The sequence below is a fragment of the Schistocerca cancellata genome, chromosome 5 (genome assembly GCF_023864275.1).
Source record: "Schistocerca cancellata isolate TAMUIC-IGC-003103 chromosome 5, iqSchCanc2.1, whole genome shotgun sequence".
Lineage (NCBI taxonomy): Eukaryota > Metazoa > Arthropoda > Insecta > Orthoptera > Acrididae > Schistocerca > Schistocerca cancellata.
The window spans coordinates 783,784,918-783,812,402 of NC_064630.1; the positions used below are offsets into that span (position 1 = coordinate 783,784,918).

General features: G+C 39.9%; 1 protein-coding gene across 1 annotated transcript in view; it reads left to right on the forward strand.

Moving 5' to 3' along the window:
• LOC126188805 (Down syndrome cell adhesion molecule-like protein Dscam2) overlaps positions 1-27,485 on the forward strand; it is a 168,919-nt gene that overhangs the window by 84,153 nt on the left and 57,281 nt on the right. The window contains exons 5-6 of the mRNA XM_049930418.1: positions 3,889-4,013; positions 4,808-5,236. Of these exons, the coding sequence (XP_049786375.1) occupies positions 3,889-4,013; positions 4,808-5,236 (554 nt within the window). The remainder of the gene's footprint in view (positions 1-3,888; positions 4,014-4,807; positions 5,237-27,485) is intronic.

Below are 27,485 nucleotides of genomic sequence, written 5' to 3' on the forward strand. Positions count from 1 at the left end.
TGCAAATATTCAAAATAATTTTGTTGGTACAGACTGTGATGAATGCTTAATCTCACTTGGATAACTGCCAGAAGAATTTTATTGTGTTGTTGTTGTGGTCTTCAGTCCTGAGACTGGTTTGATGCAGCTCTCCATGCTACTCTATCCTGTGCAAGCTTCTTCATCTCCCAGTACCTACTGCAGCCAACATCCTTCTGAATCTGCTTAGTGTATTCATTTTTTGGTCTCCCTCTACGATTTTTACCCTCCACGCTGCCCTCCAGTACTAAATTGGTGATTCCTTGATGCCTCAGAACATGTCCTACCAACCGATCCCATCTTCTGGTCAAGTTGTGCCACAAACTTCTCTTCTCCCCAATCCTATTCAATACTTCCTCATAAGTTATGTGGTCTACCCATCTAATCTTCAGCATTCTTCTGTAGCATCACATTTCAAAAGCTTCTATTCTCTTATTGTCCAAACTATTTATCATCCATGTTTCACTTCCATACATGGCTACACTCCATACAAATACTTTCAGAATTGACTTCCTGACACTTAAATCTATACTCGATGCTAACAAATTTCTCTTCTTCAGAAACGCTTTCCTTGCCATTGCCAGTCTACATTTTATTTCCTCTCTACTTTGACCATCATCAGTTATTTTGCTCCCCAAATAGCAAAACTCCTTTACTACTTTAAGTGTCTCATTTCCTAATCTAATTCCCTCAGCATCACCCGACTTAATTCGACTACATTCCATTATCCTCGTTTTGCTTTTGTTGATGTTCATCTTATATCCTCCTTTCAAGACACTGTCCATTCCATTCACCTGCTCTTCCAAGTCCTTTGGTGTCTCTGACAGAATTACAATGTCATCGGCGAACCTCAAAGCTTTTATTTTCTCTCCGTGGATTTTAATACCTACTCCGAATTTTTCTTTTGTTTCCTTTACTGCTTGCTCAATATACAGATTGAACAACATCGGGGAGAGGCTACAACCCTGTCTTACTCCCTTCCCAACCACTGCTTCCCTTTCATGTCCCTTGACTCTTATAACTGCCATCTGGTTTCTGTACAAATTGTAAATAGCCTTTTGCTCCCTGTGTTTTACCCCTGCCACCTTTAGAATTTGAAAGAGAGTATTCCAGTCAACATTGTCAAAAGCTTTCTCTAAGTCTATAAATGCTAGAAATGTAGGTTTGCCTTTCCTTAATCTTTCTTCTAAGATAAGTCGTAAGGTCAGTATTGCCTCACGTGTTCCAGTGTTTCTAGGAATCCAAACTGATCTTCCCTGAGGTTGGCTTCTACTAGTTTTTCCATTTGTCTTTAAAGAATTCATGTTAGTATTTTGCAGCTGTGACTTATTAAACTGATAGTTCAGTAATTTTCACATCTGTCAACACCTGCTTTCTTTGGGATTGGAATTATTATATTCTTCTTGAAGTCTGAGGGTATTTCGCCTGTTTCATACATTTTGCTCACCAGATGGTGAGGCTGTCAGTAGTGCCAATGGAATGTTGTCTACTGCAGGGGCCTTGTTTCAACTCAGGTCTTTCAGTGCTCTGTCAAACTCTTCACGCAGTATCGTATCTCCCATTTCATCTTCATCTACATCCTCTTCCATTTCCATAATATTGTCCTCAAGTACATCGCCATTGTATAGACCCTCTATATACTCCTTCCACCTTTCTGCTTTCCCTTCTTTGCTTAGAACTGGGTTTCCATCTGAGCTCTTGATATTCATACAAGTCGTTCTCTTATCTCCAAAGGTCTCTTTAATTTTCCTGTAGGCAGTATCTATCTTACCCCTAGTGAGATAAGCCTCTACATCCTTACATTTGTCCTCTAGCCATCCCTGCTTAGCCATTTTGCACTTCCTGTCGATCTCATTTTTGTGACGTTTGTATTCCTTTTTGCCTGCTTAATTTACTGCATTTTTATATTTTCTCCTTTCATCAATTAAATTCAATGTTTCTTCTGTTACCCAAGGATTTCTACTAGCCTTCGTCTTTTTACCTACTTGATCCTCTGCTGCCTTCACTACTTCATCCCTCAAAGCTACTCATTCTTCTTCTACTGTATTTCTTTCCCCCATTCCTGTCAATTGTTCCCTTATGCTCTCCCTGAAACTCTGTACAACCTCTGGTTCTTTCAGTTTACCCAGGTCCCATCTCCTTAAATTCTCACCTTTTTGCAGTTTCTTCAGTTTTAATATATTTATTATGTATATTTATTATGTATATTTATGTATATGTATATTTATTATGTATATTTATCTACCAAACAGTTCAATCAGTGATGCACTATTATTTCTCCTCCATTTCAGGGACATCTTCAGTCCATAAAATCACTATGGATGAGTCCATAAAGCCACTTTGCATCAGCATAGTCACGTTTCTGTATTTTCATTTGCAACTTATTTTTTGCTTACTTTTTTTTCTGTGGCACTTCACAAAAGTCTTGATAAAAACAAAACTACAAACAGATTGCAGGATCTGAACATGAAATGTATTCATGTTTGCAGCTGTTTTCTGCCAGAGTATGTTTTAAATATGCTGCTTGTATAGTAGCTCCAGTTACATCAAAGGTATAAAATGTGACACAAATATGGGCGGAAACTAATGTATCCAGTGAAGATGACACAAGGAAAATATACCCAGACAGAATATACTTAAAATGTTTATTAAGCCTAAACAATCAACTCCAACAGAAGGAAACATTAAATTCACAGACATCAGTAAGGTTATGTCTAGAATATTTACACAAACACAAAAATATTCTGACATTGCCTGCTTAAGACTTGAATCTACAATAAACAAACTGATTTCAGCAACTTAATTGTGCTCTCTTAACAAACGAACATATGACTAAAGGCTGGTAACTATCTTCATGTAAGTTTGTGGTGAAACACTTATTAAACCAAAAAGACTTCTTGTATAATTAAAGAATACAAATAAGGTTATTGCAACTGAGACTGTCGCAAAATCTTGGATCTCTGAACATGCGGTGCAAGGACTTTAAGTAAGAGTATCACACTAGCACAGTCAGAATGAAATGCATGCTTGGTTAAGGACCCAAGAGGAGGAGCTACAGTCAGTGTTCAGAAAGTATAGCAAAAGTCTAAGTCTGGTATGAAGTCAATAGTCAGCAAAAGGAAATATTATGGAGTATGATAACCAGTCATGGCGATGTTGTCAATGTCTTCTGCTGGGAAGGCCGCGCTAATATCCTGGGGTGCAGAGCTTGACATGGACAGCGGTGAGGGCATAGCACTGGCTCTGAGTGAGCTCCTGATGGATGAAATGTGAGTACATTTGGTGCCTGGCCCAGAAAGCTCACAGAGTGAATTGGGCTCCCAGGGAGCTTAAGAACAGGCCTGAGTACCAGGATACAGTTGGTTCTGCTTCTTGTCACGTGACAGGCATAAGAAAGAGGTCCATGGGGCTGGTGACCTATGCTGGTGCTAAGGTTTCTGTCTGGTGGACCTGAGTAGCATGACTGCTAAGAGGTCAGCTGCCTGCAAAACTTGGATGTAATGTATGTTGCTGGCAGAGTAGGCGTAACCCCATGATACAGCAGAAATAGTAGGAGTTCCTGCTCCGGTAATGTTAACATGTAGAGTGTAACATGTTGCAATGGAAGCATTAATAGTAGAATGATCAACATAGGTTTTGACTACAGCATTATGTCATCATGTACTTTCCATCAAATAGGATCAAAGCAGGCAGTGCTCCAGGGCCATAGCTGTCTCCTTACCCAGTGACAAAAATTAGCAGAAACTATATAAAAGACTCTATAAAGTAGAATTTCATTACTTTTGTACATCTGTAAGCTGTAATTTTTCCCTGCTTTGCAATGTAATTGATCAACAATGTCTACATATATTACTTCTATTCTACTTACAGAGTGCTTCATAATGGTAGCCTCTGGATTCAAAATGCTCTTCCAGAGGACAGGGGTTATTACACATGTGAGGCAAGAAATGAAATTGGAATGGCACTGAACAAAGTTATTTACATAACAGTACATGGTGAGTACACAAAATAGCCATTTTCATGTATGAACGAATATGCATTATGGTTCTTAACTTATCTTATAAAAGTAAGTAGAGACTAGTTATTTGTTGCAAAATTCAAATATTTTCATGTTAATTTAAACAATGGAAAATCCAGAATGGAATGTAACAATATTATGAAAAGGATAGTTGCTACCATATAGCAGAGATTCTGAGTCACAGATAGGTGCAACAAAAGGACTGTCTGAAAATGAGCTTTTGGCCAACAAGGCCTTCATTGAAAATAGACAACACACACACACACACACACACACACACACAACACACACACACACACACACATAACAACAGTCTGTGACTGCTGAGTCTAATTGTATTTGCATAAGCGTGTGTGTATGTTGTCTATTTTTGACAAAGGCCTCATTTTCTGACAGTCTTTTTGTTATGCCTATCTGTGACTCACCATCTCTGCTCTATTGTGAGTAGCAACTTTCCTTTTCATAATATTATGCTAATTTCATTTTGCCTCCGAGTTACTTACGACTTCAAAGAACTACTACTAGTACATGCACTACAGCATGAATAAAAATATTCATATTTACCTCATTAGCTATCAGATCATGAGAAGTAACTGATATATTCTTCTCAGTTATTAACAAGGAATATCCAATAGACTGCATACTTTAGAAAGTATCATGGAAATAAAAGGTCAAATCAAGTAAATAAATCTTTTACATTTACAATACTCAAAAATTATGTGTATTTCTTCCTGGTCATGCACTACAGTATATCCTTCCTTGACTTTTCAGTACCTGCAAGATTTTCCTCTTCTCTCCAGAATGTGACAGCAATCAAAGGTGGTACAGCAGCAATAGACTGTGTCGCAAGAGGTGACAAACCAATCTCAATAAAATGGTTTCATAGTGGCACCCCTTTTGAAACTCATCTTCAGCCAAGAGCTGAAATAAGTGAAGAAAGTTTAGAATTTGGTAGTCACTCAAGAATAACACTGAAGAATGTTCTTCGGAGTGATACCTCAGCATTCACATGTTTTGCAAAAAACCAGTATGGCAGTGATGAGTCAGATATCTGGGTTATAGTTCAGGAAGTTCCTGAAGCACCAGCAAATGTTCACGTGCAAAACTACACAAGCAGAGCCGTGAACCTGACATGGGAACAACCATATGATGGAAATAGCCCAATCACTGTTTACACAGTCCAGTACAAGAAAAAACTAGGTAAGTTTGATCATGTATTTCAGTTGCATTGCACATTATTGCTTCTGTAAACAGAGCCCATTATCACAAATTCTGCAGTTTTAGTTAATGTCTACTTGAATAAATTTTATTTACAGCTTTTATTTTAGATATATCACAAATTAATGTTCATGTGTTGTTTCTGTCCCATCAAGCCTAAGCTAGGTTTGTTGAGCTCCTAAGTGTCCTCTTCATTTCAGGATAACTGTTACACCCTACATAACAAGGTACATATGAAATATACTCATATCTAAGCCTGGCCATATGATTCTTTCCTTTCATCATCTCTTCAACTACAGGTTTCAGCAATGACTTGTATGTGCTCAACCATTCTTTCTCTTTGATTCATTGTGTTATTTATTAAGCATTTTTCTCATGAATTTGCATCAAGGAATCTTAATTTTTCACTTAATCAATCTATCTGACCTTCAACAGTCTCATATAAAATCACATTTCAGATGTTACTAGTCATTAAATATCTGATTTCACTCTCACCCCTGTTTCACACGCATACAGAGCTTTGCTACAAACATAAATTTTCACAAATCTATCTCAAGATTTATATTTTTGTATGTTGGTGATAAACTGGTATGAAACTGAGTGCATGTTAACTTGTTAATACATCTAGAAAAATATCTTACTTTAAACAACTGAGTAAAAGTGCTATGTTGCAAGAATTGGGAAATGAGATTTTTCCTTTGCTGAGAAATGAGATGATGTGAGCATATATCTGTATGTGCTCATAGTTAGTGCAAACCAAGGAGAAAAGTATTAGAAACATCAGAATGTGGGCAATAATTGATCAGCTGCCAGAACAAATAAAGTGAGTAGAGCTGACAGACAGACAAGTTAACAATGACTGTTACCACTGTACCTTTCAGAAATCTTCCTATGACTTCCAAATACAGTTGTTCTTCGTTTATTGCATGTCATATTTATTTTTTTGAAATTTCATAATTTAATTCTCTGTGAGATTAAGGCTTACACTGGTTGTTGCTTACCAGTTGTAGACATATTCAGCTATCACATAGGTTGTCTTTGGTAGGGTTGAGGTACAGCCCTTAAGTCATCAGCAAACTTTTACATTTTTATCAGTTTTTCAAAGCCTTGGGTAGTTAATTTCTGTTGGTTAAGAACATAACTTGCTACTTTATTTTCAGTTTTTGTCTACAGGACAGGATGTTGCATCCAGACATTTCTGTGTACCCTGATGGAAACTAATACTCCCACCACTGCACTGAAATACATAGCAGATGTGACTAACAGGTGACAATGAAAGTATATAAAGAAAGGTAGCATGAACTGTCACAGCTTTGTTTGAACTATGGGAGAGTGTCACAAGATGGTGAAAAACTTGAATTGGCAGACAATTGTCGATAGCTACCAACTTTCCCACAAAAACCAGCTAACAAAGTTTCAAGAGCAAGCTTTAAATGAGAAACATAGAAATATACCACATTCCACTCAGTATTGCTCCCCTAGAAACCGAGAAAGCAAGATTAGACTAATTACAGCACACATTTGGCTAATAACAGCACACACTGAGGCATTAAGCAATAATTCTACATGTGCTCCATAAACAAGTGAATCAAGAAGAAGCCCTGACAAGTGGCACCATGGGAAGCACCCTGTGCAATGCATCTCTGTGCTTTGTGGATATAGTCTTTTACTTTGTTTTTGAATATTTAAGAACTTTCAGTTTCGTATGTGTCTTCTTTTGTCATTCATCTAGATGCATAGGAACTTGTACACCTGAAGTGTCATCCAGAGAGTGCCTATTTATATTTGATTTTGGAATCTATACATTATTTTTGTTTAACTGTATAATATGAGTACTTGTAAGATTGAGAGTTAAGCTGTTTGTTGTGAACCAACTGTAAGTCTTTTTCATTATTCTGCATTACTTTCCCAGTAACAATTTTAATATGAATTTCTCAAAATGGTCATGTTTTCTTTAAAAAGAAGAGAAAGACAGATAAAGCACATAACTGCACTTCTTCCTTGTCCATTTTATATAAATTTTTTTGTGGTGTAAAAACCTGTTTCCGCGTGATGCAATATGCTACATTTCCTTAAGGCACCACAGACTTTTATATGGTAGAGCACTCAGTCTGTAGTTGTTCTTTACATTTTGATGTTTCCATGACACTTATAAATTTTGAAGCAGGATACTGCATTGATAATATTTTTTTCCAGATCACAGATACAAGTAGCAGAAATTGGTATAGCTCTCTTTGACAAACAATTTTGATATCAGTCTACATCTGCCTCCGCGTACATATTCCACAAGCCACCATCTGGAATGGGGTAAAGGGTACCTTGTATCACTACTAGCCATTTTATTTCCTGTTCCACCCACAAAAAGAGCAATGGAAAAATGACTATCTGTAGCAGGGCCAGTCAATGTTTTTCTATCTACTGACCACTTTGTATCTCTGTTAGCAGTAAATTTTTCTGTTATTGCCCACTGGTTCCACAGTAATGGTGATTTATAAAGTATGGAAGTAACTTTACTTTATAAAATGTATGAAACACAGTTACAGCAATTTAAAGCATATAATCTTTTTATTTATATTTTCATACAAAAAAGAATAAAGTCCAATGAAATTACATGTAGCATTTAAATTATTAATGAAATTCCTGAGGCTGATGGTGTGAAACTAAATTCTGAATATCTGACTCAATTTTTGTAATGAACAAGCTGAGGTCTGTTCTTTTGGAAATGTTCAGGTGGTTACTTTGCTGGGTCATAATATGGTTAACACCACTAAATCTTTCTCCACAAGATATGAGGTAGGGAAAGGTACCAATAAATTAATATCATTTTCCATATATGTGAATATAAGACAAGCATTTTTCTTATTTTGCCATAGGTTTTCATATCCACTACAATTGAATTTATAGTTACATTATTTACCACACCTAATTTATAACAATTCTTCTTGGAAAGTTGTATCAGTCTCTTTAGCATTTGCAGTAAAAGCATTTTTCATCCAGTCATGCACCTTCAATTTTAAATACCTTCTAATTGTTTTTCCACATCCAGTTTAAGTTCGTTGAGGTGGCTACTGAATCTGTCAATATACTATGGGGCTTCATCATCTTTTTAGATGATAACTCAGGAAAATGATAAAATTTTCTCTTCAGTAGATTATAATAAAGCAGTTCAATTTTGACAATAAATAATGGCACAGTATTTTGGTAACCCATAATAGTTTTATTAGCTCCTTGAAGCCACAAACTGATGTTATTAAATCTTTTGAAAATATCTGCCAAATAAAAGGCCTCATTCTTTACTGTTTTTAACTGTTGACCAAAATTGATCACACTATTGCTTTCAAAAACTTGTATGGCACTATCACATAATGCCACAAAACCAGCCGAAGATGTACCTTTTGATGACCACAGAACTGCTGTATGCAAAAATAACCTAATAATTTCTTCATTATAGTCCTGATAAAGGTGTTGAAACATATTTTGAATTGGACGAAATCTTTTTACAATTGAGACTACTATAAGTATCAGTGAATCGAGACTTGTACTTAGACGTTTTTCTACAAGATGTTTTCTGTGCACCGTGTAATGAATACATAAAACATTCAGCACTCCATCCTTCAAATGAGCAATAAATCCATGGTAGTGAGCTACCATTGATGGCATTCCATCAGTAGTGCATGCTTCTGAAGGGACACTGTTGCGTACATTCAAACATGTATACTAATTTTAGACGTATTAAAAACCACTTTTATTTATCACGGACTCCAAAAACCAAACAGAACAGAACGGAGTAAAGGTAGTCTGTCCATACGAAAAAGTACTTCACCTATCAGACCTGATTAATCTATAATTGTACTGCCACACAGCCAACTCCCCCTCCTCCCTTCCTGAAGTCCAGAGTGCTGGCAGTGAAGGAATATTTGAACTTCACAACATCACCGGTATTTGTATGGACAGCCGGTCGTGAAGGGCATGTAGCCACAGCAGGTGACTTAGGCATGTCTGGTGAGTGGGAACCAGTGTTCATGAGGCAGATGCTGGCAATGTGGGCATGGAAGAGCACTGCACATCAGTGGGCGTAGGTGTGCTGTCATCCGAAGGGCTCGTAAGACCCATGCGGGCTTAAACCTCTCAACGGGCACGCTGTTGCATTTACTGTTCTGTTATAATCAATTGTATTATCCACACTGCACCAAACTGGGAAAGGGCCAGTTCATAGAGGTTGCAGGGGAAGTTGCACTAAATCAGTGTATAGTGTTACATGAGTGCAATCAGTCAACTCTTTGTGTATGAAAATTGGCGTGAAGTTAGAGACCAGTGGATATTGGAGACATGCTCCCTAAGTTGTTGCAACCAAGTAGCTGTGAATTATCTGGTGGTGATGCTGGAGTAATGAAGTTTGCTGGAATACTTAAAGCCTTCCCATGATCCATCTCTGTGGCTGATGTACCAAAGCCAGTTTTATACCTTGTCCATAACCCTAACAGGACAAGAGGGATTGTTTGTGTCTACATCTCATAGTGATACATGAAAGCAGCATTCAGCATTCTATGCCATCTCTTGACTGTGCCACTGCTGGCCGGATGGTACCATGTGGTATGATGGTGTTGAAAGCCACACATCTGAACAATTTTCAAAAGAGGGTCAACTCAATTTGTCATTCTTGGCCCATTATTATGTGAAGGGAGCAGCCAAAATGCACCAACCAATTCTTGATGAACATTTTTGCAGTCATTTTGGATATGTCAGCAAGTGGTGGTGCTTCAGTCCATCACATACACCTTTATACTACCGTAAATAGACTTCCATAACGTTTAGAGGGTGACAGCGGCCCAGCTAGGGGACTGCAGCCAAACCTCACCAGCAAATTATGAAACTGACCAGCTTCTGCTTGTACTTGGCTTTCCATTTTGCAACATTGGTACTGGAGGTACACACATGACCAGGCTGATGTGTATTTCTTTATTGATCGTCACACAAAATGGACATTAATTAATTTTACTGTAGCATTGGTCTCTTTAGTGTGCCAAATTATGTACAGTGTCGAAGCTGTCTTTTGTAATGGTTGTGAGATGTAGGCTCTTAGTCTGCATTGTGAGGTGTCACACTATATTTTTGCTCTGTCACTTGGAACACCCACCTGCTGTAGGTCCAATCCTGGAGGGATTGTGCAATAATAGTTGTAGTCAGTGATCTGCCATTTGAGCATTTGTAAGATCAGTGTAGTCCAAAACATCTACCAAGCTACATTTCGAGAAAAGTAGTTGGTGAGCAGATTATCCATGACTTAAATATCATGAAGTGTGTGCTCATCTGGATGATGTTTCAATGTACCTGGACTGACGTGGTGGACACAAGTCACTCACATTCTGGTCTGTGATTAATATAGATTGTCTACATCTATGTCTATACTGATACTCCACAGTCCACTTTATGGAGCGTGGTGGAGGCTGCCCCATACTACTACTATTCATTTCCTTTTCTATTCCACCCACTAGTAGAATGAGGGAAAAATGACTGTCTGTATGCCTCCATATAAAGCCCTGATTTCTTGTATCTTATCTTCATGGTACTTACACACAATGTATGTTGGAACCAGTGTAATCATTCTTCAGTCAGCTTCAGATGCTGGTTCACTACATTTTCTTAGTAGTGTTCCTCAAAAAGAATGTCATTTTCCTCCAGGGATTCCATTTTGAGTTCCTGGAGCATCTCCATAACACTTCTTCATCTACATCTACATCTGTACTCTGCAAACCACCGTGAGGTGCATGACAGAGGGTACGTCCCATTGTACCAGTTATTAGGGTTTCTTCCTATTCCTTTCACATATGGATGCAGGAAGAATGATTATTTGAATGCCTTTGTGTGTACATTAATTATTCTGATTTTTATCCTCACAATCCTTATGTAAGCGATATGTAGGGGGTTCTAGTATATGCCTAAATTAATCATTTAAAGCTGGTTCTTGAAACTTTGTCGATAGACTTTCTTGGGATAGATTACATCTATCTTCAACAGTCTTTCAGTTCAGTTCCTTCAGTATCTTGAAACTCTCCCATGGATTGAACAAACCTATGACCATTCATGCTGCCCTTCTCTGTATACATTCAGTATCCCCTGTTAGTCCTATCTGGTATGGGTCCTCACACTTGAGCAATATTTTATAACCGGTCACATGAATTATTTGTAAGCAATCTCCTTTATAGGCTGATCACACTTCCCCGGTATTCTACTAATAAACCAAGTCTACCACCTGCTTTACCCATGACTGAACCAATGTGATCACACTATTTCATAGCCCTATAAAGTGTTACACCCAGGTGTTTGTATAAGTTGGCCAATTCCAACTGTGACTCATTAATATTATAGTCTTAGGATACTACATTTTTTTCGTTTTGTGAGGTTCAAAATTTTTCATTTATGAACATTGAAGTCTTATCAAGAGCTGTCTGAATATTTATGAAACTTCTTTCAGATGGTACTTCATTACAGATAACAATATCATATGCAAAAACCCTGATTTTACTATTAATATTGCCTGCAAGATCGTTAATATACAATATGAACAGCAAGGGTCTCAGCCCAATTCCCTGTGACACACATGAAGTTACTTCTAAATCTGACAATGACTCTCCATCCAGGATAACATGCTGTGTCCTCCCTATCAAAAAGCCCTCAGTCCAATCACAGATTTCACTTGACACCCCATATGATCATACTTTTGACAATAAACATAGGTGTGGTACTGAGTCAAGTGCATTTTGGAAATCAAGAAATACTGCATCTACCATGTTGCCTTGATCCAAAGCTTTCAGTACATCTTGTGAGAAAAGTGTGAATTGGGTTTCACATGATTGATGTTTTCAAAATGGCATGGAGTAGGTCATTCTGTTCAAGATGAGCTCAGGATATGTTCTAAGATTCTACAACAAATTGATGTCAAGGATACTGGACGGTGGTTTTGTGGAATATTTCTGCTACTCTTGTAGATAGGTGTGACCTGTGCCTTTTCCCAAGAACTTGGTACAGTTTTTTGTGTGAGGGATCTATGATAGACTATAGTTAGAAGAGGGACTAACTCAGCCACACATTCAGTACAGAATCTGACAGTGATTTCATTGGGCTCTGGAGCTTTGTTCAGTTTTAACACTTTCAGCTGTTTCTCAACACCACTGACACTAATACTTACTTCATTCATCTTTGCAGTAGTATCAGGATTAAATATGGGCAGTTCTCCCGGGTTTTCCTTTGTAAACGAATATTTGAAAATGGAGTTACGCATTTCAGCTTTTGCTTTGCTATCCTCAATTTCAGTTCCTGTCTCTTTCACTAGGGACTGGACACTAACTTTGGTGCCACGAACAGCTTTTACATATGACCATAATTTCTTTGATTTCTGTGAAAGATCACTTGACGATAATGTGCTACAGTAGTCATTGAAGGACCTTCAACATCACAGCGCGTCAGCAATCGTTGGTTAATATATTAAAAATCCAGAAACCCGCCTCGATTGCGAAAAAAGCAACTAGTGTTAACCTAGGTTTCGGCGTAGATAACTACACCTTCTTCAGAACAATAAAAGCCACAAGTGCCTAAGAAGACCTTTGTCAATGATTAATGATAAACTGCAGTTTATGGCGGGTCATGGCCCATCGAACATAGGCCAGTGTGAGGTGGAAGTTACACCATTAAGTTAAGTAACGGTTTAGACTTTGTACATATGTACTGTTTGTGTTTTCCTTTTTTTCGTTTATAAATGTATAGCCATGGTGTTCTTTTAATCATTGACAAAGGTCTTCTTGGGCACTTGTGGGTTTTATTGTTCTGAAGAAGGTGTAGTTATGTATGCCGAAACCTAGGTTAACACTAGGTGCTTTTTTTGCAATTGAGGTGGGTTTCTGGTTTTTTTAATATAAGTCATTGAAGGCATCATGCATTTCTCTCTTGACAGCCAAATGCGTTTCATTCAGCATCTCTGTATTCATAGCCCCACACTTGGTTTTATACCTGTTATTCAGTACCCTGTTTTACACCTGTTATGCAGTAATCTCTGTTTCTTTAGAAGTTTCTGTACAGTGACTATATACCATAGAAGTTTCCTTCCATTATGAACTGTTCTTCTGGGTACACATCTATTCTTTCAAATTTGAGCCAGAGTTCCTCTAAGTGCTCCTGTCCTATGCTGAAAGTTTCATGTTCCTCATTGACATATGACATTACTGATTTTTTACGTAGTTTACTGAAAATACATATCTTTATGCTTGACAAAATAAATCTCGATGAACAGCCTGGTGTGAGTGTACAAAGGACACAATATTTTGGCAGTCGACCTTGTTGCCATCATCAGGTGTGCTGATCTACTGCCAAGGGATGGCAGGCATGAGGTATATATCAGATTCCCCCTCCCAGATTACCCCTCCCCTTCCCTCAGGCACTCCCTCCACCATCTGTGCTGTGGGCACTCTCTCGGCCGTCTGCGCCGGGGTTCAACGCCTGGCTTGTGGCCCAGCATCTGGGTGTTCCCTCGTAGGTCTGCACACAGGGAAGTTTGCCGGTGTTGTTTCAGAGGTTCCTCCCCCAGCCCTCGAAGTCAGTGCATTCTGGGATATTTCCATCTTCTCCTTAATCTGGGTAATGGCTGGTTCCCAAGCTTGGTTAAGGGAATAGCCACTGTCAAGATTCAGTTCAGGTTTTCTTACTCTGATCTCTATAGATTCTTTGATGATAGAATCCCAATATTTCGAAGTCTGTGTTAGAACCTTGGTCTTTTCATAATCCATGCCGTGAAGTTCTGACATGCAATGGTCAGCGATTGCAGACTTATTAGGCTGTTGCAATCTGGTGTGCCATTGGTTTTCATGACATCGGTCTTCAATGGTGAGAATTGTCTGACCTATGTATTGCTTACTGCATTGGCACAGTATTTTGTAAACCCCTGATTTATGTAAACCAAGGTTGTCCTTAACACTGCCAAGAAGTGCTCTGGTTTTAGTTGGAGGGCAGAAGACAGTTTTTACTTGATATTTGCATAAAACACATGCAATTTTTCCTGATACGACCCCACAGAATGGAATGAATGCCATGGCTATGTTTTCCTCAGGTTCTTCGTTAGTTTCTGCCAGTTGTGTTGCAAGTGTTCAATGTAGAGCATTCTGGATTTGCCTTTCCTTATAACCGTTCCTCAGAAACACAGCTTCAGATTGGCCAATTCTTGTTGGAGACTGTCCTCATCAGAGAGGCTGCGAGCTTTGTGTACAAGAGTTTTTAGCACACCATTCTTCTGAGCAGGGTGGTGGCAGCTACCTGTGTGTAGGTATAAGTTGATGTGAGTTTTCTTTCTATACATGCTGTGCCCCAGCCTGCCGTCATCTTGTCTGTTGATGAGAACATCTAAGAAGGAGAGCATCCCATCCGATTCTACCTCCATGGCAAACTTGTTATTCTTGTGTCTTGAGTTGAGATGTGCAAGAAATTCCATCAGCTTGTCTCTTCCATGTGGCCAAATAACAAATGTGTCATCCATGTATCTGAAGATACAGCTAGGTTTTAGATGCACTGACTCCAAGGCTTCTTCCTCGAAATGTGTCATGTACATGTTAGAGATGACGGTAGAGAGAGGACTCCCCATAGCAACACCTTGGGTCTGCTCGTAGTAGTCACCGTCAAAAAGGAAATATGTTGACGTTAGAACATGTCTGAACAGGTTGGCGGTTTTCTCATCAAATTTCCAGCTGGTGAGTTCCAGAGATTCAGGTAACTGAACCCTATTAAACAGGGAAACCATGTCGAAGCTCACAAGTATGTCAGATTCCTTAATTGTAAGGTGTTTGATGTGTCCCAATAAATCTGAAGAGTTACAGATATGGCATGGGCATGTCCCCACATGAGCGCTGAGCAGTTCCTTGAGGTACCTGGTGAGAGGATACGTCGGGGCACCAATATTGCTGATGATAGGACATAATGGGACGTGCTCCTTGTGCACTTTCGGTAAGCTGTACAGCCTTGGAGGAATAGAAGCACTGGGTTGTAACTTCTTTGTGACCTCTTCAGAGAAGCCAGAATCTTTGAGCAGCGCCAAAGTTTTCCTTTGGTCTCTCTTGGTAGGATTGGTGTCAATCTTGTGGTATGAAGTGTCATGTAGCAGGTCCCGCATCTTCATGGTGTAATCCTGGTGGGACAAGGTTATCGTAGCATTACACTTATCTGCCAGTAAGACCACTATGTCTGGATCTTCTCTTAGCTTCCGGATGGCCACCCTCTCTTTTTTGGAAATATTTGGTTTCATAGGTCTAGTACTAGTTATGGCCCTGCAGGTTTCGCGACACACCTCTTCCACTGCCTCAGGTGGGAGATGAGCTGCTGTCTGTTCAACTGCGCTAATAATGTCCACAACAGAGGCATCTTTAGGTATTGGGGCAAAGTTCAATCCTTTCTTGAGAATTGAGATTGGGTCATTATCCAGTTTTATGTTCATGAGATTGATAATGGTGTTCCCCCTACTTTCAGAGGGCCATTTATCTGATATACGTTTGAACTTGGATGTCTGTCGTTCGGTGGACTTTATTTGGGCACAGTGTGCTGTGGCCCATGTGACACCATCAACCTAATCCCAGGTGCAGGAGTTGAGGCAGTTGGCGAGCTCTAGATGTAGCTGGAGGAGTTCTTTATTGGTGGTGTCCAGACACCACCTAGTGTAACGAACACTCTCACTCATACCAAAGCGAGGCTGACACGTTTCTTGATTTTTCAGGCTCCTGCTGAGTCCATGTTACCTTAGCAAAATTTGGTACCACCCATTCTTCTCGGCCCCTCATAAGGAAAGGAGACAAGCTCAGTAGCTGACTTCTTCATTGACGCAGCTTATCGAATCTTTTCATACTGTGATGCATCTCCTCCCCATTAAGGTACGTGATGAGATTCTTCCATTTCTCCAGGCGTATTTTGTGATGAAATAAATCTTGGGTGAACAGCCTGGTGTGACAGAATATTTCGACAATCAACCTTGTTGCCATCATCAGGTGTGCTGATCTACTGCCAAGGAACAGCAGGTGTGAGGTATATATCAGATTCCCTCTCCCCCTCCTCGTGCGCTCCCTCCATCATTCACGACACGCGTGCTCTCTTGGCTGTCCACGCTGGGGTTAGACGCCCAACTTGTGGCGCAGTGTCTTGGTGTTCCCTTGTAGGTCAACGCCCAGGGAGGTTTACCAGTGGCATTTTGGAGGTTTCTCCCCCTGCCCTCGAAGTCAGTACATTCTGGGATATTTCTATCTTCTCCTTAATCTGAGTAATGGTTGGTTCCCAAGCTTGGTTAAGGGAATAGCCACTGTCACGATGCAGTTCGGGTTTTCTTACTCTGATCTCTATAGCTTCTTTGATGATACAGTCCCAATATTTTGAAGTCTGTGTTAGGACCTTGATCTTGTCATAATCCATGCCGTGAAGCTCTGACATGCAATGGTCAGCAATTGCAGACTTATTAGGCTGTTGCAATCTCGTGTGCCATTGGTTTTCATGGCATAAGTCTTCAATGGTGCAAATTGTCTGACCTATGTATTCCTTACTGCATTGGCATAGTATTTTGTAAACCCCTGATTTATGTAAACCAAGGTCATCCTTAACATTGCCAAGAAGTGCTCTGATTTTAGTTGGAGGGCAGAAGATGGTTTTTACTTAATATTTGTGTAAAATGCTTCCAATTTTTCCCAGTAAGGTCCCACAGACGGGAATGAATGCCATGGCTGTGTTTTCCTCAGGTTCTTCTTCAGTTTCCACCAATCGTGTTACTAGTGTCGGACATAGGGCATCCCGGATTTGCCTTTCCTTATAACAATTTCTCAGAAACAAGGACTTCAGATGGGCCAATTATTGTTGGAGACTGTCCTCGTCAGGAGGGTGCGAGCTCTGTGGACAAGAGTTTTTAGCACACCATTCTTCTGAGCAGGGTGGTGGCAACTATCCTCATGTAGGTATAAGTCGGTGTGAGTTTTCTTTCTATACATGTTGTGCCCCAGCCTGCCATCATCTCATCTGTTGATGAGAATATCCAAGAAGGGGAGCATCCCATCCGATTCTACCTCCACAGCGAATTGTTATTCTCATGTCTTGAGTTGAGATGTGCAAGAAATTCCATCAGCTTGTCTCTTCCATGTGGCCAAATAACAAACATGTCATCCACGTATCTGAAGAAACAGGTAGGTTTTAGACTCCAAGGCTTCTTCCTCGAAATGTTCCATGTACATGTTAGCGATGATGGGAGAGAGAGGACTCCCCACAGCAACCCCTTGGGTCTGCTCGTAGTAGTCACCGTCCAATAGAAAATATGTTGATGTTAGAACATGTCTGAACAGATTCGTGGTTTTCTCGTCAAATTTCCAGCCGATGAGTTCCAGAGATACAGGTAATGGAAACCTAGTAAACAGGGAAACCACGTTGAAGCTCACAAGTAAGTCAGATTCCTTAATTGTGAGGTGGTTGATGTGTCCCAAGAAATCTAAAGAGTGATTCGAATTTGATGAGAAAGCCACTGATCTGTTCAGACCTGTTGTAATGTAACATATTTTCTATTTGATGGTGACTGCTACGAGCAGAATGAAGGAAGGGAGTCCTCTCTCTCCCGTCACTGCTAACATGTACATGGAACATCTCGTGAGGAAGAAGCCTTGGAGTGAGCCCATCTAAAACCTACCTACCTGTTTCTTTCGATACGTGGACGACTTGTTTGTTTTTTGGCCACATGGAAGAGACAAGCTGATGGAATTTCTAGCACATCTCAGCTCAAGACACGAGAATATCAAGTTCACCATGGAGGTAGAATTGAATGAGATGCTCCCCTTCTTGGATGTTCTCGTCAAAAGACGAGATGACGGCAGGTTGGGGCACAGAGTGTATAGAAAGAAAACACACACTGACTTATACCTACATGAGGATAGTTGCCACCACCCTGCTCAGAAGAACGGCGTGCTAAAAACTCTTGCACACAGAGCTAGTGCCCTCTCTAAGGACAGTCTCCAACAATAATTGGCCCATCTGAAGTCCATATTTCTGAAGGACAGTTATAAGGAAAGGCAAATCCAGGACGCTCTATGTCCGACACTTGCAACACAACTGGCAGAAACTAATGAAGAACCTGAGGAGAACACATCCATGGCATTAATACCATTCTGTGGGGCCTTATTGGAAAAAAATTGGATGCATTTTATACAAATATCAAGTAAAAACCATCTTCTGCCCTCCAACTAAAACCAGAGCACTTCTTGGCAGTGTTAAGGGTGACCTTGGTTTATGTAAATCAGGGGTTTACAAAATACCATGTCAATGCATTAAGAAATACACAGGTCAGACAATTTGCACCATTGAAGACTGATGCTATGAATACAAATGGCACACGAGATTGCAACAGCCTAATAAGTCTGCAATCGCTGAGCATTGTGTGTCAGAACTTCACGGCATGGATTATGACAAGACCAAGGTCCTAACACAGACTTTAAAATATTGAGACTTGTCATCAGAGAAGCTATAGAGATCAGATTAAGCAAACCTGAACTGAATCTTGACAGCGACTATTCCCTTACCCAAGCTTGGGAACCAGCCATTACCCGGATTACGGAGAAGACATAAATATCTCAGAATGTACTGACTTTGAGGGCAGGGGGAGGAACCTCCAAAATGCTGCTGGCAAATCTCCCTGGGTGTGGACCTACGAGGGAATACCCAGATGCTGGGTCACAAACTGGGCATCGAATGCCAGCACGGACGGCCAAGAGAGTGCCCACAGCACGGACGGCGGAGGGAGCATTCATAGGAAGGGGAGGGGGAATCTGATATATACCTCATGCCTGCCATCCCTTGGCAGTAGACTGCTGAAATATTGTGTTCTTTGTTCGCTCACACCAGGCTGTTCACCCAAGATTTATTTTGTCATGAAATACGCCTGGAGAAATTGATGAATCACATCTTTATGCTTGTTTTAGTTGTCCTTTGTACTTTGGTAATAATTTCTGCCATAACTGCATCATGGTTACTGATACCAGTTTTTATGTGGACATCCTCAAAGAGGTCAGGTGCATTTGCTGCCATTAGATCTAATATATTTCCATTACGAGTGGGATCCTAACTACTTGTTATAGGTAATTTTCAAGGAAAGCATTTAGCAAAGTTTCACAGGGTGTCTGATCAAAACCACCACTAAGAAAACTGTAACTTTTCCTTTTAATTGTTGGATAGTTAAAGTCTCCACTGATAATTACAGTATGACTGGTGAACTTACAAGGGAACTGAGGATCCAATTAGCATTTTATGCCCACTGCTGATACTGAGTCTTGCCTAAACAATCTCACATGCAGCTTCAATTTCTACCTCAGATGGTTTGAGTTTCTTGTCTACTGCAACAAAAACACCACCTCCATCCTTTCGATATACACTTGAATTTTTGCCAAAAAACTCACTGCTATCAATTTCGGGTTTCAAGCAGTTTTCTGTACTTAGTATTGTGTGAGTTTCACTGCTTTGCATGGGCGCTTCAAACTCTGGTACTTTTTTGCAGATGGTTTGGCAGTTTACCATTAGAATTTTAAAAGTATCATCTGTGGGAGGCATTTCTTAATCTTACACTGATGCTTCTGTGTTTCCTACAGCTATCGTTATCTGGATTGGGTGGAGGGTTGCCTAATCTAAAAAACCCTTGTGTGCACACCACACAGAGTTAGCTACCTGAGTAGCAGCCTCTAACATGTAGTGCACACATGACCTATTTAGTGGACACCTACATTTCTCAACTGTACGGCACAAGTACAGGAAGTCATGGCCTAACTTGTCACAAAGCTGCATGTTGGCTCAAAAAATGGTTCAAATGGCTCTGAGCACTATGGGACTCAACTGCTGTGGTCATAAGTCCCCTAGAACTTAGAACTACTTAAACCTAACTAACCTAAGGACAGCACACAACACCCAGCCATCACGAGGCAGAGAAAATCCCTGACCCCGCCGGGAATCGAACCCGGGAACTCGGGCGTGGGAAGCAAGAACGCTACCGCACGACCACGAGATGCGGGCAGCTGCATGTTGTTTGAATATACCAATAACAAATCTAGCAGCCTGCCTCTGAATTACTTTGATGTCTTCCTTAAATCTGACTTGGTATGTATCCCAAACACCTAAGGATTACTCAAAAATATGTCGCTCTAGCATTCTGTGTCTGGTATCCTTCACAGATGGACCAAACTTTCCTAGAATTCTCCCAATAAACCAAAGTTGATCATTTACCTTTCCTACCTCAAACCTCACATGTTCATTCCATTTCATATTGCTTTGCAACTCTTTATTCAGATATTTAAATGATGTGACTGTGTCAAGCGGGACACTACTAATGCTGTATCTGAAAATTACAGGTTTGGATTTCCTACTCATCCACATTAACTAACATTTTTCTACATTTAGAACTAGCTGCCATTCATCACATCAATGAGAAATTTTGCCTAAGTCATCTTGTATACTCCTATAGTCACTTGACTTTGACACATTACCCTACACCACAGCATCATCAACAAACAACCACAGGTTGGTGCCCACACTGTATGCCAAATCATTTATGTATATAGAGAATAATAGAAGTCCTGTCACTTTTCAGTGAGCCACTCCTGATGATACCCTTGTCTCTGATGAACACTCACTATCGAGAACAACATACTGAGTTCTATAACTTAAAGAGTCCTTGAGCCATTCGTATATCTGTGAACCTATTCCATATGTTCGTACCTTCTTTAACAGCCTGCATTGGGGCACTGTGCTTCCTGGGAATTTAGAAATATGGAATCTGCCTGCTGCCCATCAACCATAGTTAGCAGTATATCTTGTGAGAAAAGTGCAAGCTGAGTTTGACACAAGCAGTGCTTTCTAAAACCATGCTAATTCAAGGATATAAGTTTCTCAGTCTCAAGAAAATTTATTATATATGAACTGGGAATATGTTCAAGCATTCTGCAGCAAACCATTGTTAGGGATATTGGTCTGTAATTTTGCAGGTCTATTCTTTTGCCATTCTTATACACAGGAGTCACCTGCACTTTTTTCCATTTGCTTGAGACTTTGTGTTGGGTGAGAGATTAATGATAAATGCAAGCTAGGTAAGAGGCCAGTACCATAGAGTACTTCCTGAAAACCCAAATTGGGATTCCATCCAGCCCTCGTGACTTATTTGTTTTCAACTGCTTCAGTTGTTTCTCTATGCCAGGGATGCTCATTACTATGTCATCCATATGGGAGTGTGTTTGATGGTCAAACAATGGTATGTTTGTATGATTTTTCTGCTGAACAATTTCTTGGACATGAAATTTAAAACTTTGGCTTTCATTTTGCTAACTTCAACTGCCACACCAGACTGGTTGAAAAGTGACTGGATGGAAACCCTGAACCCACTTAGTGATTTTACATACAACCAGAATTTTCTTGGGTTCTCTGCCAGATCTTTTGCTGACGTATGATAGTGTTAGTAGTTGTATGCTACATGCTTAGATTTTTTCACAGACACATGGATCTCTGTTAACCTTTACTTGTCATCATTTGTGTGAACTGAGAGTGAAATAGCCTCTGCTTCCTCAGCATTTTCTGAATCTCCTTATTAAACAAAGACGGGTCTTTTCCATCCTTTATTGACTTACTGGGCACATAATTCTTCAGATGACGATTTACAATCTGCTTGAACATTGCCGATAATTCTCCTATGGCCATCTTACTGGAACTAGGTGATGTCAGTTCATTGTCTAAGTGAGATGCTAACAACTGCTTGTCTGATATTTCTGGCAGAAATGCTCTCCTAGCCTTGTTAACTGATTTCTTACCTTTCATAATCATATTTGCTATAATTACATCATGATCATTTATCTCTGTTTCTATACTGGCATTGTCAATAAGGTCTGGCCCATTTGTAGCTGCAAGGTCTAAGATATTCCAAACTAGGTGCTCAAGACAGTTTGTAGAAAACTTGTTCAAAAGCATGTCACAAGACTGTCTGTCTGTACCCCTTGTAATGAATTCATAGACATCACAGTCTATCTTTGTTAGGGCTCTAGAACTGTCGCAGCAGAATCAGGTGGCTGGTAAAAACATCCAAAATTAACTTGGTTTCACTGGTCTATTAGAGGGTGGAAGTGCTTCTCACTGTCCTGAGTAATTCTCTGTTATATGCACTACAGTGTGTTTGTCCCTGCTGCAGCTGTTCAGAAAAGAAACTTAATGACTGCCAATGGTTATTTACTTCTTGATGTAGAGTCACACCAACAGCACTTTGGCTGGACCTATTACTATAGCCAACATAGTGGTATACAATGAGCAAGCAGCACCACCTCAGCAAGGCTTTTCTGTAGATCCTTGAATGTATCGTCCATTTCTGACTTCCACTTTCCCTTGGTGTTTTTGCCAATCAGAGTATAATTGAGGGGTGTCCGAATGGAGGTGCGACATGCTGATATGTTGTTGCACAGAAAAGTCACTGATTTAGTAACCCCACACTCTTACTCATTCTGTTTGATTCAGTAGTTGTGTAACCTCCACTGTGCTTCATTAACATGCTGCTCATACAACTGAGCATTTTGTGAAAATACTAGCTGATCATCTAGACATGCAAAACAAAAGGGAGGCCCCTCCAAAACTTTATCCACAAACTGCTGCAAAGAAGCTAAGACATTGTTTTTAAGTCAAATTGGCATAAAGAAAAATTTGAACAGCCAAAGGGAGTAATCACAGCCATCTTGGATATATCACCTGGTACCACAGAGATCTGAGTGTTGGCCTTGCAGCAGTCCAAAATGCTAAAAAGAATTGTTCCTGCCACAGTGCTTATAAAATCCTATGGATTAGGTATGGGACACCTATCAGGTATTGTTCTAGTATTCGTCACTCAGTAATCACTGCAAGGATGCTACAATCCATCCTTCTTGCATACTACGTGGAGTGGTGATAACCAAAGACTGTCAGATCATGGATAGCTCTATCCTGAAGCCTCTCCTCAAATACAGATTTAAGCTCCAGTAGGTGCTCCAGTGTGATCATGTGGGCACAAAGCAAAACATGGGGGGCCCAGTGTGATACACGTATGATGTGCCATGTTGTGCTTAACACTGCTCTGTTGCATCACTTTCTGTGTCACTGTTCTGTACACACTTTGTAATGCCCTTCAGCTTGTCCATCATTTTCTGGGCTGCTTGTAATTTGCTTGCTGTGGACAGCAGTTTATGACGTAACACAGTGTTCTCTGCCCGCAACAGATCTGTGTTGCACTTTACTATATAATACTTGTCCTAGGTGTCACATTGGTTTGAAATCAAGCTGTCATGGGTGTTTTCCACCCGTGCATGCTCATTACCATCACTGGATGCATTAATGTTGTTGACTCCAATTGCCATATTTGTTGCAGAGTGACTGGTATCCGGACATAGTGCAACCATTAATTGCATGTGTTAATTGGGATTTCTTTCATTATGTCTTAATTGCATGTTGTGTGGTTCTACAGTGGATATAGGAGTGAGAAACAGAGGCTATTCATGAACAGAGAATTCAAATATTAATTTATTCTACAGCTAATATCAAATAGTAAAAATAATACATAACTTTGTTGCTAAAGTTGTAGTGCCAGTTGCTAACAGTAGATTGGAATGTAGAAATATATACAGATACAAAAGATTTATAAATCCATCACTTTCAGTGCAATGTCTATTCAGTAGATGTTGAACCCTGGCCACTATGAAAGTCTGTAAATGTTATTCAACTGGCAAACCCACAAAAGGGGGTCAGTGCATGAATGTTCAAACTTAAATGCATCTGCTGCAGTAGCTTTGAAGAAGGCATGCTTGCATCTCATTGGCAGTGGTGTAATTGTGGCAGCACCCTTGTGCCATGATGGCAGCTGTAGAAAAAGCAGCGGAATAATTGGAGTGTGTGTACTTGTAAGTACAGACAACCAGATGGTGGCCAGTACTGCATCTTAAAGTCCACTGTCAATGAAAAATATGCAAGAGAATTGGTGCCTAACATAGGTTGTGTTATGTCAGCAACCACAAATGTTTACTTGAATTGATGCAGGACCAATATTGATTGTCGTAATTTTGCATCCACATGTGAGGATAGCAGAATCATTCATGGCCATTGACAGTAAGGATTTATCAGTCTTGATATCCAATGTGTATGAGGCTGGAATGGTGCTCATGTCTGAGCCCATGTCGACTAAGAAGACAAAGCCTAATGTTTTGTCAGGAATGTGTAACCACCACGACAAAGTAGTGTATACTGCAGGTAGCAGTGACTGGATTGGTGGCCTTGATGTTGTGCTGCTATGAACAACACATTGATCAGTGTTTTGTAACCTGTACTCCTTTGTGTGGAGATGAACCTCTGGTAGGTGGTGCTGCATAGTGTTCTGTCATTCCTGCTACAGATCGTGGTTGTGACTCGGTTGGGAACACAATTTCATGCTCTTCGTAGCTTTAAATCCAAATGTTTATGAAACCAAAAAATACCTGTTGGGGTTGTCTCTAATTTGGACATTGTAGAGCCAAAACTATGTGTGGGAGAGTGTTGTCATCTTCCCGATCACAGTGCAGATGTTTCGGAGTTCATCGGAGACATTCATTGAGTGTCGGGGCATAGCAGTGGTGCAGTGAGGCATTGAGTGATCGGGCAGATTGGGTGGGTCCAGCCACTCTCAACTGATGCAGTGGTTGATGTCATGACCACTGTGGGTGGCAAGTTGAGAATAGTGTGCAGTCTGTTGGCCACCTAGAGCAATTTGTGCAATGACTGCCCCTCATGTACAATTAAAGCCACCCGTATTTGAGGGAGCATTTGTTGTTTTCAGATGTGCAATAACAATGTGTTAGAAGCTTCATTATAATTGATCATGGCATACACATATCACCAGAACTCTTGGAGGAAGAATCAGCATTATTCTGCAGTCAGCTTGAAATGACAGTTCTGAAAATTTTCTCAGTAGTTTTTTGCAAAAAGAACATTGTATTCTGTCCAGGAATTACCATTTGAGTTCACAAAGCATCTCCGTAACACTCACATGTTGATCATACCTACAGATAACAAATCTAGCTGCCCATCTCTGAACTGCTTCAATGTCTTTCTTTAATATGACCTGGTGGGGGCCCAAAAACTTGAGAGTACCCAAGAATGGGTCACACTAGTGTTCTATAGGTGGTCTCCTGTATAGACGAGCTACACTTCTCTCAAATTCTCACAATAAATTGAATCCAATCTTCCCTTCTATTGTCCTTACATACTCATTCCATTTCATATTGCTTTGCAACATTATGCCTAGATATTAATCATCATGACTGTGTCAAGCAGCACACTACTAATGCTGCAATCAAAAATTATGGGATTATTTCTCCTATTCGTGTGCACTAACTCATTTTTTCTACATTTAGAGCAAGCTGTCATTCATCACACCAAGTAGAAATTTTGTCTAAGTCATGTTGTATTCTTCTGCAATCACTCAACAACGACACCTTCCTATGCATCACAGCATCATCAGCAAACAGCCACAGATTGCTGCTAACCCTGTCTGTCAGACCATTTATGTAAAAAAAGGAAATCTTTCCCCCCTCATCTGTCTTCTGATTGGTTTGATGTAGCCTGCCATAAATTCCTCTCCTGAGCCAATCTCTTCATCTCAGGTTATCAATCTCACCAAACATCCACAGTTATTCGTTGGGTACATTCCAATCTCCCTCTTCCCCTACAGTTTTTATTCTCTACACCTCCTCCAAGTACTGTCAACCTGTCCCTTCTTTTCAATGTTTATTATATTTTGCTCCTCAGTGATTCTATAGAAAACCTTGTCTCATTTCTTATCTTATAAGTAAACCTAATTTTCAACACCCATCTGCAACAACACATCACAAAGGCTTCAGTTCTCTTATTTTCTGGTTGTTCCACAGTCCTTGATTCACTTCTATGTAATGTTATGCTCCAAACGTATATTCCTAGAAATTTCCTCCTCAGTTTAAGACTTTTGTTTCATACTAGTAGACTTTTTTTGCCAGGAATATTTTCTTTGTCTGTGCTAGTCTCCTTTTCACATCATCATTGCTTCATTTTTCGTGTGGTGTTTTGCTCCAAGACAGCATAATTTCTTCACTGTGTCTGCTTCATGATCCCCACTTTTGATGTCAAGTTTATCAGTTAACTTATTTCTGCTACTTATTACTTTTGTCTTTCTTTGGTTTATTCTCAATCCACAGTGTGTGCTCTTTAGACTGTTCATTCCATTCAACAGTTCCTGTATTGCTTCCTCATGTTCATTGAGAAAAACAATGTCATCAGTGAATCTTATTATTGATATCCTTTCACCCTGAATTTTAATCTCACTCCTCAACTATTGTTTATTATTTCTGTCACTGCTTCTTCAGTGTATAGATTGAACAGTAGGGACAGATAATCTGAGTACTTCATTCTGTGTCTTCCATTCTTATTTTTTTCCCCTTGGTTCTTCTGCATTTATTAGACTACCCATCTTTCCTTATAACTTACCACCTATTTCCTTGAGAATTTTGAACATCTTGCACATTTTACATTGTCAAACAAATCCTATGAATGTATTCAGATTTTCCGTAAGCCTTTCCTAAATCCATAATAATCACCATCACACAGAAGGCAAATTTTCTTTTCCATTCTTCTGTATATTATTGTTGTCAGTAACTGAAATGAAGGAGATGTTCGGCTGACTGTTCTGCACTTATTTGCCCATTCTATCTTTGGGATTATGTGGATGACATTTTTCCAAAAATCTGGTAGTATCTCTCCAGACTTCTAGATTCTACAATAGTTATAATGTAATTGGATAAATAAAAGATCTATTCACCAAGAGGCAGCAGGAGAACACACGTATTAAAGGTATTACGTATCCAAACTTTTGGAGCCAGTGGCACCTTCTTCTGGTAGAAAGACTGAAGGGGAAGAAAGAGGGGTGAAGTGAAAGGATTGGTGACTTGAGGGAAAGGGGTAGAGTTCAGAAAAGCCATTCAGAACTCCGCATCAGGGGAGACTTACTGGATGGGATGAGAAGGAAGGACCAATTGTTGGGGACTGTACTGGACAACATTTGGACACCTGAAAGGTTCTCAGGTATCGTCTGGTGTAGTTACCAACAACCAGCCTTTCCTTCTCATCCTGTCCAGTAAGTCTCTCCTAACTTGTGGTTCTGGATGACTTTTCCAAACGCTACTCCTTT